At 41.2% G+C, this 15287-nt stretch overlaps 1 protein-coding gene across 1 annotated transcript in view; it reads right to left on the bottom strand.

Annotated features, from left to right (window-relative positions):
- Positions 1 to 15287, bottom strand: part of PDXK (pyridoxal kinase) — an 87208-nt gene that overhangs the window by 13603 nt on the left and 58318 nt on the right. The window contains exons 5-9 of the mRNA XM_054005224.1: positions 11673 to 11719; positions 7866 to 7951; positions 6937 to 6982; positions 2525 to 2636; positions 1352 to 1488 (exon numbers count right to left, since the gene is read on the bottom strand). Of these exons, the coding sequence (XP_053861199.1) occupies positions 1352 to 1488; positions 2525 to 2636; positions 6937 to 6982; positions 7866 to 7951; positions 11673 to 11719 (428 nt within the window). The remainder of the gene's footprint in view (positions 1 to 1351; positions 1489 to 2524; positions 2637 to 6936; positions 6983 to 7865; positions 7952 to 11672; positions 11720 to 15287) is intronic.

Below are 15287 nucleotides of genomic sequence, written 5' to 3'. Positions count from 1 at the left end.
TTAATTTGGGGTATACATTTAAGTTAGGCCTCTATTATAGTGTCTTTGAAAAGTGTCCATGCAGCTTGCAGGGATTTCAATCTAGGCACTGTACCTTTTAATTTCTGTTTAACTAACCTCCTCATTTTTTAATAGTTCCCCTTTCTGAAATTAAATGCCACAGTGTTGGGCTGTTAAGGTGTTCTTCCCACCACAGGAATGTTAAATGTTACTATATTATGGTCACTATTTCCAAGCGGCCCGGTTATAGTTACCTCTTGGACCAGATCCTGCGCTCCACTCAGGATTAAATAGAGAATTGCCTCTCCCCTTGTGGGTTACTGTACCAGCTACTCCAAGAAGCAGTCATTTAAAGTATCGAGAAATTTTGTCTCTGCATTTCATCCTGAGGTGACATGAACCCAGTCAATATAGGAATAATTGAAATCCCCCACTATTATTGAGTTCTTTATTTTGATAGCCTCTCTAATCTCCCCTAGCATTTCATAGTCACTATCACTGTCCTGGTCAGATGGTCGATAATAGATCCCTACTGTTATATTCTTATTAGAGGATGGAATTACTATCCATAGAGATTCTATGGAACATGTGAATTCAGTTAAGATTTTTACTTCATTTGATTCTACATTTTCTTTCACACATAGTTTCCCTCCCCCCCCCCCCCCCCAATCACTCAAGTTAGTCACAGTGCTTTGCACCATAATGGTCAGAGGCCAACTTGATTGATCCGAAGGTTAACAAGAGTCAATGAGTTGTTTTTTCTCAACTCTATGAGGCATATACAAGTTGGCAGCTGTATTTAATGCACAGTGTAAAAAGCTGTAGAATTTCTCAGTAACTAGAAGCAAAAGGATCCAAATTATGGACACAGTCTACAAAATTAATAAGTAAGAAAGAATCAGCGTGCAGGACCCTTATTCTGATAACAAGTGCCAGTACTGTAAAAATCAGTTATGAACCAAGGATAAAAAACAAATATTTTTAATTTATAGAGTATCTTTGATTTGGTAGAATCCCCAAATACTTTTACAGACTGTGTAGAGAAAGACACCTCATCAGCCATTACTGAAATGCAATCACCCAAGCAACACTACTCAAAAATTAGTGGTTTTTTGGGGGGAGGGAGGAGGGAACTATGTCTATAGGGGACATTTTTAAGAATGTATAAAGTGTCCCAGAGATGAAATTTGGTCAGTGAAATAGCTCACACTCTTGCAAGAAGTGTTATTCTATATTCCGAATATTGTCTATCCTGCATCCTGTATCTATATTCTGGGGCCTAACAATAATAAAATGAAAGAAGTCATTTATTAAAGCAGTTTCCTGCCAGAAAAAAAACCCTCTCTCACACCTTAAGATTATTTGGATGTTTGTGTGTCCAGGCCAAGAGCATCGCAGCAAACAAGTCTCCAGTTCCAACGAAATCAGCATCCACTTTAGGAGACTCCATTCGAATTCTCTGGGTCACCTTGGTGCCATCCGCTCTAGCTGAAAGGTAGACATACAGTTAAGAAATAGAACCTCTCCCTGCAATTAATACAATACTTACTAAAATTTAAAAGGCAATTATTCCTGTAGTGCTTGACACTTAAAGTCAGCAGTTCCTTTGGAGGATCTTTAAAAACTTGAAACTATATACCAGCTCTTTCAAACTATTTTTCTCCAAACTTTTCCCATTTGGGAGCCACACCTGCAGCGTGAGTGCTACACATAATTTGGAAGAGACAGCTAACACCATCATCTTCCATACAGGAGTGCAAGCCACAGCATGCACAGGTCCCCAGCATGTATTTCTCCATCTTGACCTATTGGCAGCTGGTTCGATAAGGATGGTGAATCTGGAAGCTGTTTAAACCAAGATGGAACACTTAGTATCTCTAGGTTGCACCTTGGTTTTAAATGTAAGGGCAGCCACAGGCCACAATGGAGAACAGAGCAGTCTGTACCTGACCCATGATTACAACAACATGAATGAAAAAGCAGCTTACGGTCCATTTAGTAGACTAGAATTTTTAGGTGGTGCCAAGAAACACCAATTGGTTCTAGAACAGGTTTGTATTTCTTAAGTAATCATCCAACTTGTTTCTTTTGGCAGCCCAGCATGCAATGTCTACATTTACATCTCATAGATAAAGAAGAAAGTGGGATTATTCACCATCCTGCTCAGCAGCACTCCTTTAATATGAGAGCATTCAACGACAATTTACCGAGCACAGACAGTGCTTGGTGCTATCAGAAGGCGGGAGAGACGTGGGGAGAAAAAAAGGCTTAGGAAAGAAAGAAACAAATTGTTCCTGTCCAGGTTGTTTACAATCTATTTGGTCAAGAGGACAGTGCGATTTTTCTTCTTCACTGACAAGCATCTTAAGTTTCCATCTTCCCACCCCACCACCACTGCAGGTGTCTGAATCCATATGATTGAGCTGTTCCCATGTACTCCAGGCTGTTTTCATGGAGTGATTTATTTTTAAATCAACAGAAACAAATGGAGCAAGCTGTTCGATAAAAAAAGACCATGACTTACTTTTCCTTTGGCTCCCTAGTGCAATTAGGAAGTCACTTCCTAGAGAACCCTGTAGGTCTGAGCTTGTGATCACCACTGTCTCTGGTCCCATAGCATGAAGCATATCCATTACCTTCCCATGCACAAAACAACAAGAACTAGTTATTACGTGTTACTGATAATGGAGTTGTGTTCAGTGACTGCTGCCATTTAATAATGCTGAAGAACAGTTTTGTTGAATACTTAAAAACTTCACTGCAATCCTCATAAAGATTAAATAGTTTCCCCTCAAACAACTAATTTAAAATATTAGGATTAGATGTAGAGATCTATAACATTAATGCACTTATTACAATATATTAAGTTTCTCTGTATTATTTTCAGGTCCTCTTCCTATACCATGAGTTCAACTGTACAGGCCTCCAAAGAGGAGAGTGAAACCATAAGTAATAAGAAACTTCTAATAATGTGGCTCTCCCCCCCCCCCCCCCCACACACACACAAAAAGTTCCATGATTTAAGATCTTATTAGACGGGGGAGAGTGAATCCATATATACATGTGTGAGAGCGCTAGTGTCTTGTAATAGTTAATAAGATTCTGATACCTCAGTTGCTAGAGAAGTTGGCACACTGAACTATAATGACAGAATGGCTTATATAGCCAGCATCATAAGAGAGTGAAAAATAATAAATTTAATAAGGCTCAAATAAAGGGAGTTTATCTGAGCTTCTCATGTAAAAGTTTCTCAATCTCCTTCTCATTTTGGAACCTAGGTACCGTATGTTTCAAAGGCATGTGTGTATCTGCAGATTATGTGTGTGTGTCTAACGTTTTAGGTATATTCCCCCCTCTAAGCATTTCTCACCAGAAATCAAAATCCCTATTTGTGACTCTACAACTGGCTGGTGTGGAAGTGATTTTGATTACACAAAGAATGGACGACTTCAGTACTGGATTTAGCATAAAAAGCAGGTACAAAAAATAAATTTCCCTAGAAGAAATCCTCTCAGCCTAGCTATGATTCATGAGCAGCTGAATAATAAGGGCTTACTTCTCCTGTTTTTATTCTGTATTGCCTTCCTTTCTTGTCTGAACTTCAAAGTTATTTCCTCAACTGTCAACTTCCTAACACATACAGAGTTGGGAAAAATCAGTAACCCCACCAACTGGTGCCAGTGCATTGAATCTATGAGGTGATGGCAAGTCCATTTTCATTGCATATTAAATGTTTTACCAGGGTTTCTAATATTCTTGTACTATCTCAATCAAAACTTAAAAAATTATGAAAAGTGGAAAAAAAAAAAAAAAAAAAAAAAAACCTGAAAAGCCTCTCCAACAGACTTGGCTGTACCCTATAAATAGATGCCCCTGCTCAGGAACCAGTCAATGGCATTACTGATGTTACCATTACTGATGTTACCAGACCAGTACATACATACTGTGATCTCTCACTGTGCGCAAGAATTCAGAGACTATGGAATAGTAATTCTGAGACCTGGTTTATAAATGGTCTTTTAAAAGGGGAAAGCAAGTGGATTGCATCTGTGGCAGAGCTGTTTCTAATAGCAACCCTCTTCATAATTTTCCATGAGGCATCAGTTGTGCAACGCTTTTATTCAAGCTTATAACATGGTTGACTCCATGATTGCCTAACAATGGTTAGTACACAGTTGCTAGGTGCATGGGTGTCCCCTGTTTCCACTCTACTTGGACGACTCTTTATCTGACTGTTGTAGCAAAGTAATAGAATGAAGATTTTTCTGTCTTTGAAGAGTGAACAACTACCTGGCTTAGCGCCAGATCTTCACTACAAAGGAAGTCTCAGCAATGCAGACCTAGCACAGTTAAACATTCAGGTTGGTGTTCTAGTGCAGAAGAGAGAATTCTGACTGTAGCATGGTCATTCCAAGGCAGGCTTATCTAAGACGCTAGCATGATTTGTTCACCTCTACAATAACACTAGACCATGTATAATTATGTCAGGGGATTATATAGTGCTGCAATTGCTCTTGCTATTAGAGCTGGCTAGGTAACATTAATTCTATTTTGGAAAAAGTTTCAAGGTTCCAAAAACTATTTTCATTCTGCCTTCAAGCCTTGGGGGGAGAATCATGAGACTCCCCACCCCAAGCTTTCCAGAATAGCCAATTGCCATGTGGTTAAGGCACTCATTTAGCATATGGGAGACTCAAGTTCAAGTCCCTACTCTGCCTGATTCAAAGCAGGGTGCCCTAACCACAAGTTATTTGGGGGTCATTCTCTCTTCCCTCCCCACCAACCTGAGAAAGCTTCCCAACTCAATTATCATGAAAATAGAAACATTTCTGTGAAAAGTGTGTTTTGATTAATCAGCATTTTCGAATGAAAAAAAAAATTTTTTTTTTTGTCAAAAAATTCCTAACCAGCTCGACTTGCTCTGCACTTGAGGTAAAAGCCTGGCCCGGCTGTTGACTTAAATTCCCATTGACTTGAGTGGGGCCAGGATTCCAGCCTTGGTCTTTGCTGTACAGATACGATCATGTGGAACAGACCCGGTGTGCTGCAGGCAGCTGAGGAAAAACATTGCCAGAAGGAAAAAAAATTCCTACCAGAAATTAGTTTTCAAATGGGCAAGGTACATTGTCGCCTCCCTGGCTGAGACTTCATTGTTTTTGAGAGATTTTTATCAGTAAATAAGGGTCAGCCTCCAGTAATCACATCGCTTGGTAGAGAATTCATTTGAAAAACAGTTACTCAGTAGCAGATCATCATCATTCTTGTGTAGGACTGGAAAGTACAAACTGAAAGCTAATGGCTTGTAAGCGTGACTAGCAGCATAACCACTCCACGCTACTCAGGGTATGTCTAGTCTAGACGCAATAAATGGACCCCCGAGCGCTCTCATGTTGACTCCTGTACTCCACCGCTGCAAGAGGCGCAGGCAGAGTCAACGGGGGAGCGGCAGCAGTCGACTCACCGCAGTGAAGACACCGCGGTGAGTAGCTCTAAGTATGTCAACTTCAGCTACGTTATTCACGTAGCAGAAGTTGCGTAACTTAGATCGATTTCCCCCCAGTGTAGACTAGGCCTTAGGCTCTTTCAGGAGAATAGCAAAGACGCTGTTATAATTAGTGGTGAGTAGCATGAGGGGTATTCCCTGGATAGGGCACACTGTGGGATGCAAAACAGGAATAAAGGTAAAAATGTCTGTGATTTTTTGAGCTGCTTTCCGCTGGGGGGGAAAAAAAAAAAAAATAAAAAAACCAATCAGCAACTGACATTCAGATGGCTTTGCTGGAGGAAAAACTGCAAATATCACGGCTGCTGTAGGTTCATTACTATCCTGGGCGTCAGCATGACCATTGGAATACAATTTTCAGATCAACATTAAAAAAAGGTGAAAAATCAAATCAGGAGAAATATTTCCAGAGTCCTTTATTGAAGGATTCAATTGTATTCACAGAAAGGAAGCGTGTGTTAGAATAGAACTGAGCCCCTCAAGTCAACATTACATCAAATCTGTAGTTTGACACTTCAGGGTTCCAACCCTGCAGACTTCAGTATTTGTTCAGCTTGCGTAAGAACAAGAGGATTTAACCCTACAAGGACAAATCCTTACTGTAGAACGGGATGTTTGTGAAACCTGCAGCTTCTAGTATTGTCCAATCATGATGCTAGCTTGCACAGGACAAGGTTCAGGTTCCTCTGTGCCTGCTATTTGGAAGTGCCTGAAGACCATAACTGTAGCCTGGCTGCTAGTCCTCTACACTACCGGGGTGAGCACCACAAGCCCCATCCTGCTGCCCAGCTCTCTGGGTATAAGACACCCAGCCCCTCTAAAAATTAATGTTAAGAACCTTCCAGCCGCAGCTACCTCCAGCAGAATAGTATCCAGAGCCCAACCCTTCCTGCACACAGTTTCCTCAGTGCTGTTCCCTGCTGCACTGCAGAGCTTGCTGGTAACTTTTTCCTCTCTAGCAAGCCCTGAGGTAGAGTGAAAGCTGGCTGTGCTAGCCCTGCAGTGTTTCTATCACAGTAGTCTCATGCTGGCAGCAGGGGGAGCAGCTAGCACATCACATCAGTTATTTGAATGAAGAGTATGGTTTTCATCTTAATTAGTGCAGTTCTCCATGATTGGCAGTGTGATCATTTATAATATATGGTGGCTTCTTCACCCACCACCCCATCCTTACATCTCAGTGGCATTAAGTCCACAGTGCTCTATTTAATATAATTGTTTTGGTTTTATTTACATCTTTTTAAAAGATTTTCCTTCAACATTCCAACACTAATTATAAAAAGTTTTTTGTGCATGAAGTGTGACCTGAATCACTTCAGCTTTGCAGAGAAATTACAGAGAAGGAGAGACGGGAGGCTATATGCAAGCTTTAAGGACACAAATTATAAACTGCAAAATTGCAGGCAGACCTCCGGACACACACACCTACGTACCTCTAAAGCTTCTTTTTCTGTGTGAATCTTTCTGCCAGTGAGCAACCTAGAAATCAAGAAAGAAGATTAAAAAGCATATAAACTATGTACAATCACTGTTTGCTTTTCTCACTAGGATTAAGTCTCTGAATATATGGTATCTTGTTTACAAGAGGGCCTGAGCAAACCATTGGCTATATTAAATAGCATGTAGTACCAGACTGTCTTTCAATGTCTTTGCATACAACAGATAGAAATTTCTTATCTTATTGTCAACTGACTAAAATTTAAAACGCTCTGTACATGAAACCAATGGGTGGTCTAAGTTACATTGCAGGGAACTGTCTGCATCACAACCACCACCACTTCACAACTCGTTTTTCCATCTCCCATGATGAACCAAAGACATGGGACTCCCTCAGTAAAAGAGGCAAGACCATGATGCATCACAGGAGATTTAAACAGATCAGGGAGCCTAGACTAGAGAGGAGAAGGGGATCATGAGGTGTTGCTATGGTATTTCCAAAGCCAACTATTTCAGTCTTCAGACAGATTATTCTGGGGAAAAAACAAAACAAAAATAAAAAAAATTGATTTTTTTGCACCAGGAAGGTGGTGGGGGACAAAAATATTTTCCAACAAGCTCCAGAAATGACCTTTGGACACAGTCAATTAAAAGTAACTATAAAATTCAGATGTTTAAGAAAATAGAATATTTTGGGGAGTTATTATTTAAAAAGATGAAATTCAAATATTTTTTTTAAAACAAGCAATCTCCAATATTTACTAAGGAGCTCCATTTAAAAACAATAAAAAAAAAAACAGTAACAAAACCCATAAACACAAACAAAAGCCAATGTATTGAGTATAATGGGAGGAAGGGAGGTCATTTGTTCCTGCTTTTAGCCCCAGATTTACCAAGCATTAAGAGAAATGAGTACTGTACTTACTCAGCCTCAAACTGATTAGGAGTTATTATATCTGCAACGGGTACAACTCTGTCCCTGTAGACTGGGAGAAGTTCCTTTGGCACATACTGAAAAAGAAAAGGAAAATGATAATGAACTCTGCCAGAAATTACTTTGGAAGTTACAGGGGTAATTTTCCTTCATTTAAATTTGATTTCCATACATTAACATACATTCTGTAACCTAGTGGACTACTCAGTTTCCAACCTGCAGGAGTATTTAGAAGTTAGAGCAATAAATGGAGTCATAACTCCTGGCTTCTCTTCCTAGCTTTGCAACTGACTTGTTATGCGACTTTGGAAGAGTCTTTTAACCTCTCCGTGTATCAGTTTCTCGCCTCTGTTAAATGAGGAATTGTTCTCCACCTGGCGTGGTGGTTGTAAGAATAACTTCATTAATGTGGGCTGGGAGGGGCCACCAAAGATTCCTGGCTCAAAAACACTTTCCAAAAAAAAAAAAAAAAAAAAAGAAGTTAGTTACAACCATTACTATTTATCTTTGAGACGTGTTGTGCACATATACCTTCCACTGTACCTGTGGGTGCACACACTTGACATAAAGACTTTTAGTCAGCAGTGCTGTTGGGGGTAGTGCACATGCCAGCCCATGTGTCCTTATGCCTCCAACCAAGGGCATAAAGGGAGGCAACTCCAATCTCCCCTCAGTTTCTTCTCACTGGTAGCTTGGCAACATTAGTCTCCGAAGGAGCAGGGAAGAAGGGTGAGTCATGGGATATGTATGTGCACATCTCCAATAGTTACTGTACAGAGAAGTAACCTTTTTTCCTCTGAGTTGTTGTGCACTTCAGGTGATTTACAAGCACTGCTCTTTCAGGTGGCGGGAGTTTGGCTTCTACTTGAATGATGACTGTAGAATGGAAGCTATTCTGACGGCATAGTGCTTAGCAAACGTGTAGGCAGATGACTACATTGCTGTTCCACAAATGTCCACAATTGGGATGTTGGGAGGAAAGTCCACCAGCACCTCAGATTAAGTGGTCAACAGCATCAGTGCCATGGTCAGCAATGGAATTACTGATGGTATGAGGTCGGCACCAGTCAATGGAGCGGGTGTTGAGTGTGTCAGTTCAGATAGTATTGCGGAGCGGCACTCGACGGCACTCACTCTCCAGTTGGTGCCAGACAGCTAGTGCGAGCCTGTATCACAGGGATGGGAAAACTACGGCTGGTGGGCTGGATCTCGCCCGTCAGGGCTTTGGATCTGGCCCACGGGATTGCCAACCCCATGGTGCCACGGGGCTAAGGTAGGCTCCCTGCCTGCCCTGGCCCTGCACCGTTCCCAGAAGCGGCTGGCAGCACATCCCTGCGGCACCTGGGGGAAGGGGAGGAGGGCAGAGGGCCGCAGGGACATGGTGCCGGCCGCTTCTGGGAACAGTGCAGGGCCAGGGCAGGCAGGGAGCCTACCTTAGCCCCGTGGCACCATGGGGCTGGCAAATTCTTAAAACAAACAAAAAACCCACCTCATTCCACAGCTTATTTACCCATATATCATTCTTGGGGCCTGGTCCTGCAACTGGATATCTGTGAGTGGACCCTGCACCCAGCCGGGCCCCTTTGCCATAAATAAAATAGTGCTGCCATTAAAACAACAAAAGTTTCCTTGGTTCTGATATTGGATTTTAGATTTGTAATTTTTTGAATAATACACAATATCTTTAAATAAAAGGCCATTCCTGCTTCTGCAACATAATTGGAATATATACATTAAAAACAAAATAATTCTTTATATCCCCACACAGTTATCTAAAGTGCCACAAGTAATTCTTTCTTTGGCAACTGAATAAGAGACTAAGGTCTTCACCTAAAAAATACTGGTATTTCCCTCTTTCCCACCTGTACCCTCACCCTGTGTTCCCATTTCTGAACATCCTGACAGCAGCACCAGCAGCGACTACTTGAAGTACAATTACTTCACTACCTGGCGTGCCTGCTACTTTTCACAACAAGAAGTTTCATGCTGAGGTGGAAGTCTAGGAGTTCACCACCCCTAACTCAACTTGTATCAACCCAGGAAGCCACATGCTCTTCATTTTCGACCCTCAGTCTGTTGTACAGTAATTTACAGGTGAAAACAGTCTAATATTTTGTAACATTTCTGCAGGGTTTTGATAAACAGATTGTTTCTTTAATACTCAGCACTTCTGTCATGAGGGACGTTAAAAAAGGACGTATACAGATTCTGAACCAAATTAAGCCTTGGCATAAATAGAAGCAGTGTTGTATAAAATCAATGGGAATGCAGCAGGGCTGGATTTGGCCCATTAGCTCTATTAAACTGACTGTTCGAGCAGACAACAGGTGCTGAACAAATACTAGGAGCCTACCAGGTTGCTGCTGTTAATAGCCTCAAACAAAGACTAATGTGTAACTTAGCATTTTACATTCTAGCACGTCAATCTTACTCGTTAGCCAAAGCTCACTAAGGGGCTATCTAGTCTAGAATTTTGCTCCTGTTGTAACTTAAGTTTATTGATTGCCCGTTAACTCAAGTTCACCAACCCCTTTAGGAATGTTTGTGGTTTACTATAGGCTGCGACTTTCTGTGCCTCAATTCCCTATTTGTTAAATGGGGACTATAATACCTCCTTTCTTCCATCTTTTGTCTGTGTTGTCTAGTAAGCTTGTCAGCTCTTCAGGACAGAGACAGTCTCATACAGCATGTGTGCGGTGCCTAACAATGGGACCCCACTCTCAGTTGTGGCCTCTAGGTGCTAGCATAATACAAACAGTCATATTGAACTCAACCATGAAGCCCTCGTTCAAGCCAAACTTCCACTGGTGCCAATGGCCAGAGTAAGAAATGCAAGACTGGGTCCATTCTAACTCAACAAGGCTTGGGTGGTCATTTTGTCACATCTTCCAGCAGGAATGAGATGGTGGGTTAGGTGGTCATGTTTTCTTCTTTGCTTCCATATAGCTCTGTCTTACCAAACCTTCTGTAACGGAGAGGAAATTACAACCATGGGCCCAATAGCTCACCTAGTTCTGTTCCTGGCACGCAGGCACTGCCCTTGCCAGTTTCCTGCCTTCCAGAAACTGAGACTGTGGAGTTGAGGCTTTAGTTTATGACTTGCATTCATCAAGACTGTAAAAACAGGGTGGTGATGCTCCAGGAAGCTGTGGCAAACAGCTTTTTTTAAAAAAGGAACACTTTCAAAACAAACCCGTAATGTTAATTTACAGTATCCTATTCTTTTCTGACTATGCAAGTGGAAAGCACAGGGACAGCACACACTGCACGAGTCATGAACTGAAGTAGTGAGAACACACATGCAAAGGCAAACTGTATTACCATTAAGTGAGAACAGAAGAGCTATTTTATGTGGCAAAAATCTAATACCTTAGCAAATAAACTATAATGGCACAAAAGACCCATAGTAGTCCTGGCTAATGGCTGTTGGGAAATCTATGTGAAATGAGTCACCCCAGACTAGTTGCTAGTAGGCAGGTGTTCAATTCACAACTGGCAGTTTTGTTGGCATTGTCAAGGGAGAGGCCTTCGCAATGATAGATGGCTAATGCACTTTGAGCGGCGTGGAGGAAATTTTTCACTGACAGACCATATGCTAGTTGTTCTGGGGGTTGATAGGAGACCACAGTTCCCAAGACTATCCGTCTAGCACACGTCCAAAGCACTAAGTTCATTCAAATAAAGTAAGAGCTCTATAAATGTGACACTGGAATTCAGACTCAAGTTTGAACAAGGTAGCTTTGTTCTGGTATAAGCAGCTTGTCAATCTAAATATGGTTCAAGCAGACGATTACCAACCATAGAGCCTTCTCCATTCCATTTGTCACCCATCACTGGATCACACACTGCAACAGAAAATAAAACCAACCTTAGAAACAAAGGACCCCTGCGAGTCCCTGTAGGGAGATATACTTTTACCCAACAGTAGCAGACATGGTACAACATTGTCATTTTATAAACTTGTGTCATTTGAACCACTCTTGCAGTACATCGGAGCAGGAGTTTGTGATCCATGAAGGGTAAAGGGGGAGGAGGATGTCAAAAACAGGCATCAGAGGGTTGCGACCACTCTGCCCTCTCCATATTGTTAAATTTTGGGGGCGAGATGTCCTGCTTAGATGTGGAGGAGGGAGTGTTGTGAGTTGGAAAATGCTGAGAACGACTGCCTTGGTTCAGAGCAATAAAAATTAGTGAAATATGGGAAGAAAAGGGGAGGAGCTTATATTTACACAATGCATCACACAAAAGCCTTATTTTATTTTAATTAAGAAGGAAAATTCTTTTTCTTCCGGAACAGATTTGGTAGACATGTACCAATCATGATAAAGTTAGGATTAAGACAGACATTTATGGTGCAGTCTCAGGATCATCAATCACATTAATAGCCTATTCAGAGTGACCTTAATTTCAAAATAAGAGTGGAAATTGTCCAGCAGCTAGTGATGTGTTCTGGAACAGCAATGCTGTCCACAGTATTAAGAGAGTCACTGTCAAGATACAAATCATGGGACAAATCCCACGGTACTTATTCAATGTTCAGTTAGTCCTTGCTCAGGCAAACTTCTATTGGTGTCAAAGGGAACCTGTCAGAGAAACAACCTCGGCATTCGGCACCACATAAAAACAAATTCTTTACCTCTTACCAGCACCAGTGTCACTCGCTAAACTGAAAGAATTCTAAAAATTAAGTTTATTTCCTGCTATTTTGCTGCCCACTTTTTATATTTCTTTCAGATGGTCAATGAACTACCATTAAATGGATACATAATTGGTTAAACGATGAGTAACTAATAACCATTGATGGAATAATGTCAAATTGGAAGGAGGTCTCACGTGGGGTTCCACAGGGATCTGTTCTGGGTCCACTGTTATTTAACATAGTTATTAATGACCTGGATGTAGGTACCGAAAGTATACTGATCAAATTTGCAGATCACACAAAGCTAGGGAGGGGTTGCAAACATTGTGGTGGATAGAGCTAAAATTCAAAGGAGTCTCGATAAATTGGAGAGCTGGGCTACAGACAACAAAATGAAATTCAACAAAGACAAATGTAAGGTGCTACACATAGGGAAGAAAAACCAAAAGCACAAATACAGAATGGGGGATAACTGGCTTGGCAGCAGCACTGCTGAGAAGGATCTGGGATGTGGTGGATCACAACCTCAACATGAGTCGGAAATGCAAATGTAGTTTTTGGTTGCATTAACAGAGGCATAGCATGCAAGTCCCAGGAGGTAATAGTACTGCTCTTCTTGGCTCTAGTTAGGCCTCAGTTGGAGTCCTGTGTCCAATTTTGGTCACCAATGCATAGAAAGGATGCGAAGAAACTGGAAAGGATCCAGAGGTGAATGACAAAGATGATCAAAGGGATGGAATGCAAGTCATGTGAGCAAAGGCTGAAGGAACTGGGTATGTTTAGTTTGGAAAAAGAGGAGGAGAATAAGGGGGGACATGATAGCGGTCTTCAAATACTTGAAAGGCTGCCATAAAAAGATGGAAAAAAGTTATTCTCTCTTACCACAGAGGGCAGGACAAGAGACAATGGGTTCAAACTACTAATTTATATTAAATCTCATGAAAAACTTCCTAACTGTAAGAACAGCAGGACAATGTAACAGATGCTTAGGGAGGTCTTTGGCGGTTTTCAAAAGGAGGCTGGATAGAGATCGCCATCTGTCTTCAATGGTTTAGACACAACAAATGCTGCATCTTGGCAAATAGGCTGGATGACCCTTGCGGTCCCTTTTAACTCTAGGATTCTATCAAACTGAACTGGGTGGTTCTCGTTTCTGTTCATAGTCTATTTTCAGATTTCGTGCTCTAGAACAAAGCTCTTGGGAGCTTCAGAACATATCAGAGAAGTATTTTCGCTGAAGGTTTAAACAAAAAAAACCACCACCACTTATGAAAAAATATTTTCTTCATATGTGTTTCATGTGTTTTATTTTGTTTTTTAAACACACACACACAAAAAAACAGTTTGCTTTAAAAAAAAAAAAAATGTTAAAGCACAAATTCTGGGCCTAAATTTAAGTTGTGGTGTCTAACAAAAGCCTGATCCAAACCACATTAGCCAGAGCCATGTTTAAACATGGTTCTTGGGTTTATAGTGCTGGCCTAAAGCTACCCAATAATCGTTACCATGTCAAGACAGTGTTAGAATGATAGACTTCCCAACCATGTTATACACATTCCCTTTAAATGGTAGAAGCTGCTATGTAGACTGCTCCAAATCCTGGTATACACAGTACTAACCATATTACAAAATGGTTTTATAAAGCCATGGTACAGCCTGGCCCTCTTCTAGGCTATATAAAACAATTCACAAAAACCACTGTAACAATCAGACATTTATGCTGAGATTTGATACCATGTAGGCATGTTGTTTCCATCATGAACTGTTTAAACATGGTTTAGTTGGAACTCCAGGATAGACAGAGTCTTTTAATTACAGCAGAATTATTGTGTATTTCATGGTGTTCATAGAAGGTTCTTAATGTTGTTGATTATAAAACTGTACCACTGATGCTTTTATTTATTTCAGCAGGAAGTGTCTGCTACTTATAAGACATTTGTTAAAACCTATATATCATGACTGAATGAGGCACTCATTTATGTGCTACTCTACACAACACATCAGAATAAATCTGAGTATTTTTCACCTAAAAGATGTTGAAATCACTGCTCCACTTTAGAACGGGGCGAACAGGAACCCCCTTCTTCCCCGCAGTTTGACACCTCATGGACACCTTAGATTGGCCAACATAGAGTGGTTACAATTCTTCAGCTCTGCAGGCCAAAGTCAGTGACTGAAATCTAAGTGCCACTGGCTCAGATGAGACATATGCAACAAACCAACGCCTATCAGAATAAGAATTCTGTTAGCTACAGGAACCGTTTATTAAATCCAGTATCTGAGTCATCTATTTCAACTGATAATTGCTTGTGAATCATTTGGGGAGTGTTCTGACCAGGCAGCTCTATAGAATCTGAAGAGCATTGGGTCAGGCCATCATTTGCAGTCCCTATTCACGGAAAGCTCCCACTGACTTGACTGTGCAACTTTAATGGGAGTTCTGCCTGATAAGGGTCTGCAGGGTTTGACCGTGGCCGTTCAAAGTACCTACAATGATCAAGGAACTGGATAACTCAGGGGACTGGTAATGGGAAATGCAGACTTTCGTCCCTTGATCACTGTTTTGAGCCTGGCCAGCTATGGACAGCTGAACATTACTGTCATCTGCCAGCCCTCATATGTAATCTCAGAGACAGGTCCAGAACTAAATGGTCCTGGAGTCTGAACTGACCTTTCAGAAATAAAAAGGCCAGGGTGCTACCTCCAGGATGTAACTGACATCTTCACAGGACAATGTGGAGAAGTCTGTATCTGAGGATCAAGAGAGGAGGTTT

This window comes from Malaclemys terrapin, chromosome 1, assembly GCF_027887155.1.
Source record: "Malaclemys terrapin pileata isolate rMalTer1 chromosome 1, rMalTer1.hap1, whole genome shotgun sequence".
Classification (NCBI taxonomy): domain Eukaryota; kingdom Metazoa; phylum Chordata; order Testudines; family Emydidae; genus Malaclemys; species Malaclemys terrapin.
This window is presented reverse-complemented; position numbering and strand designations above follow the sequence as displayed.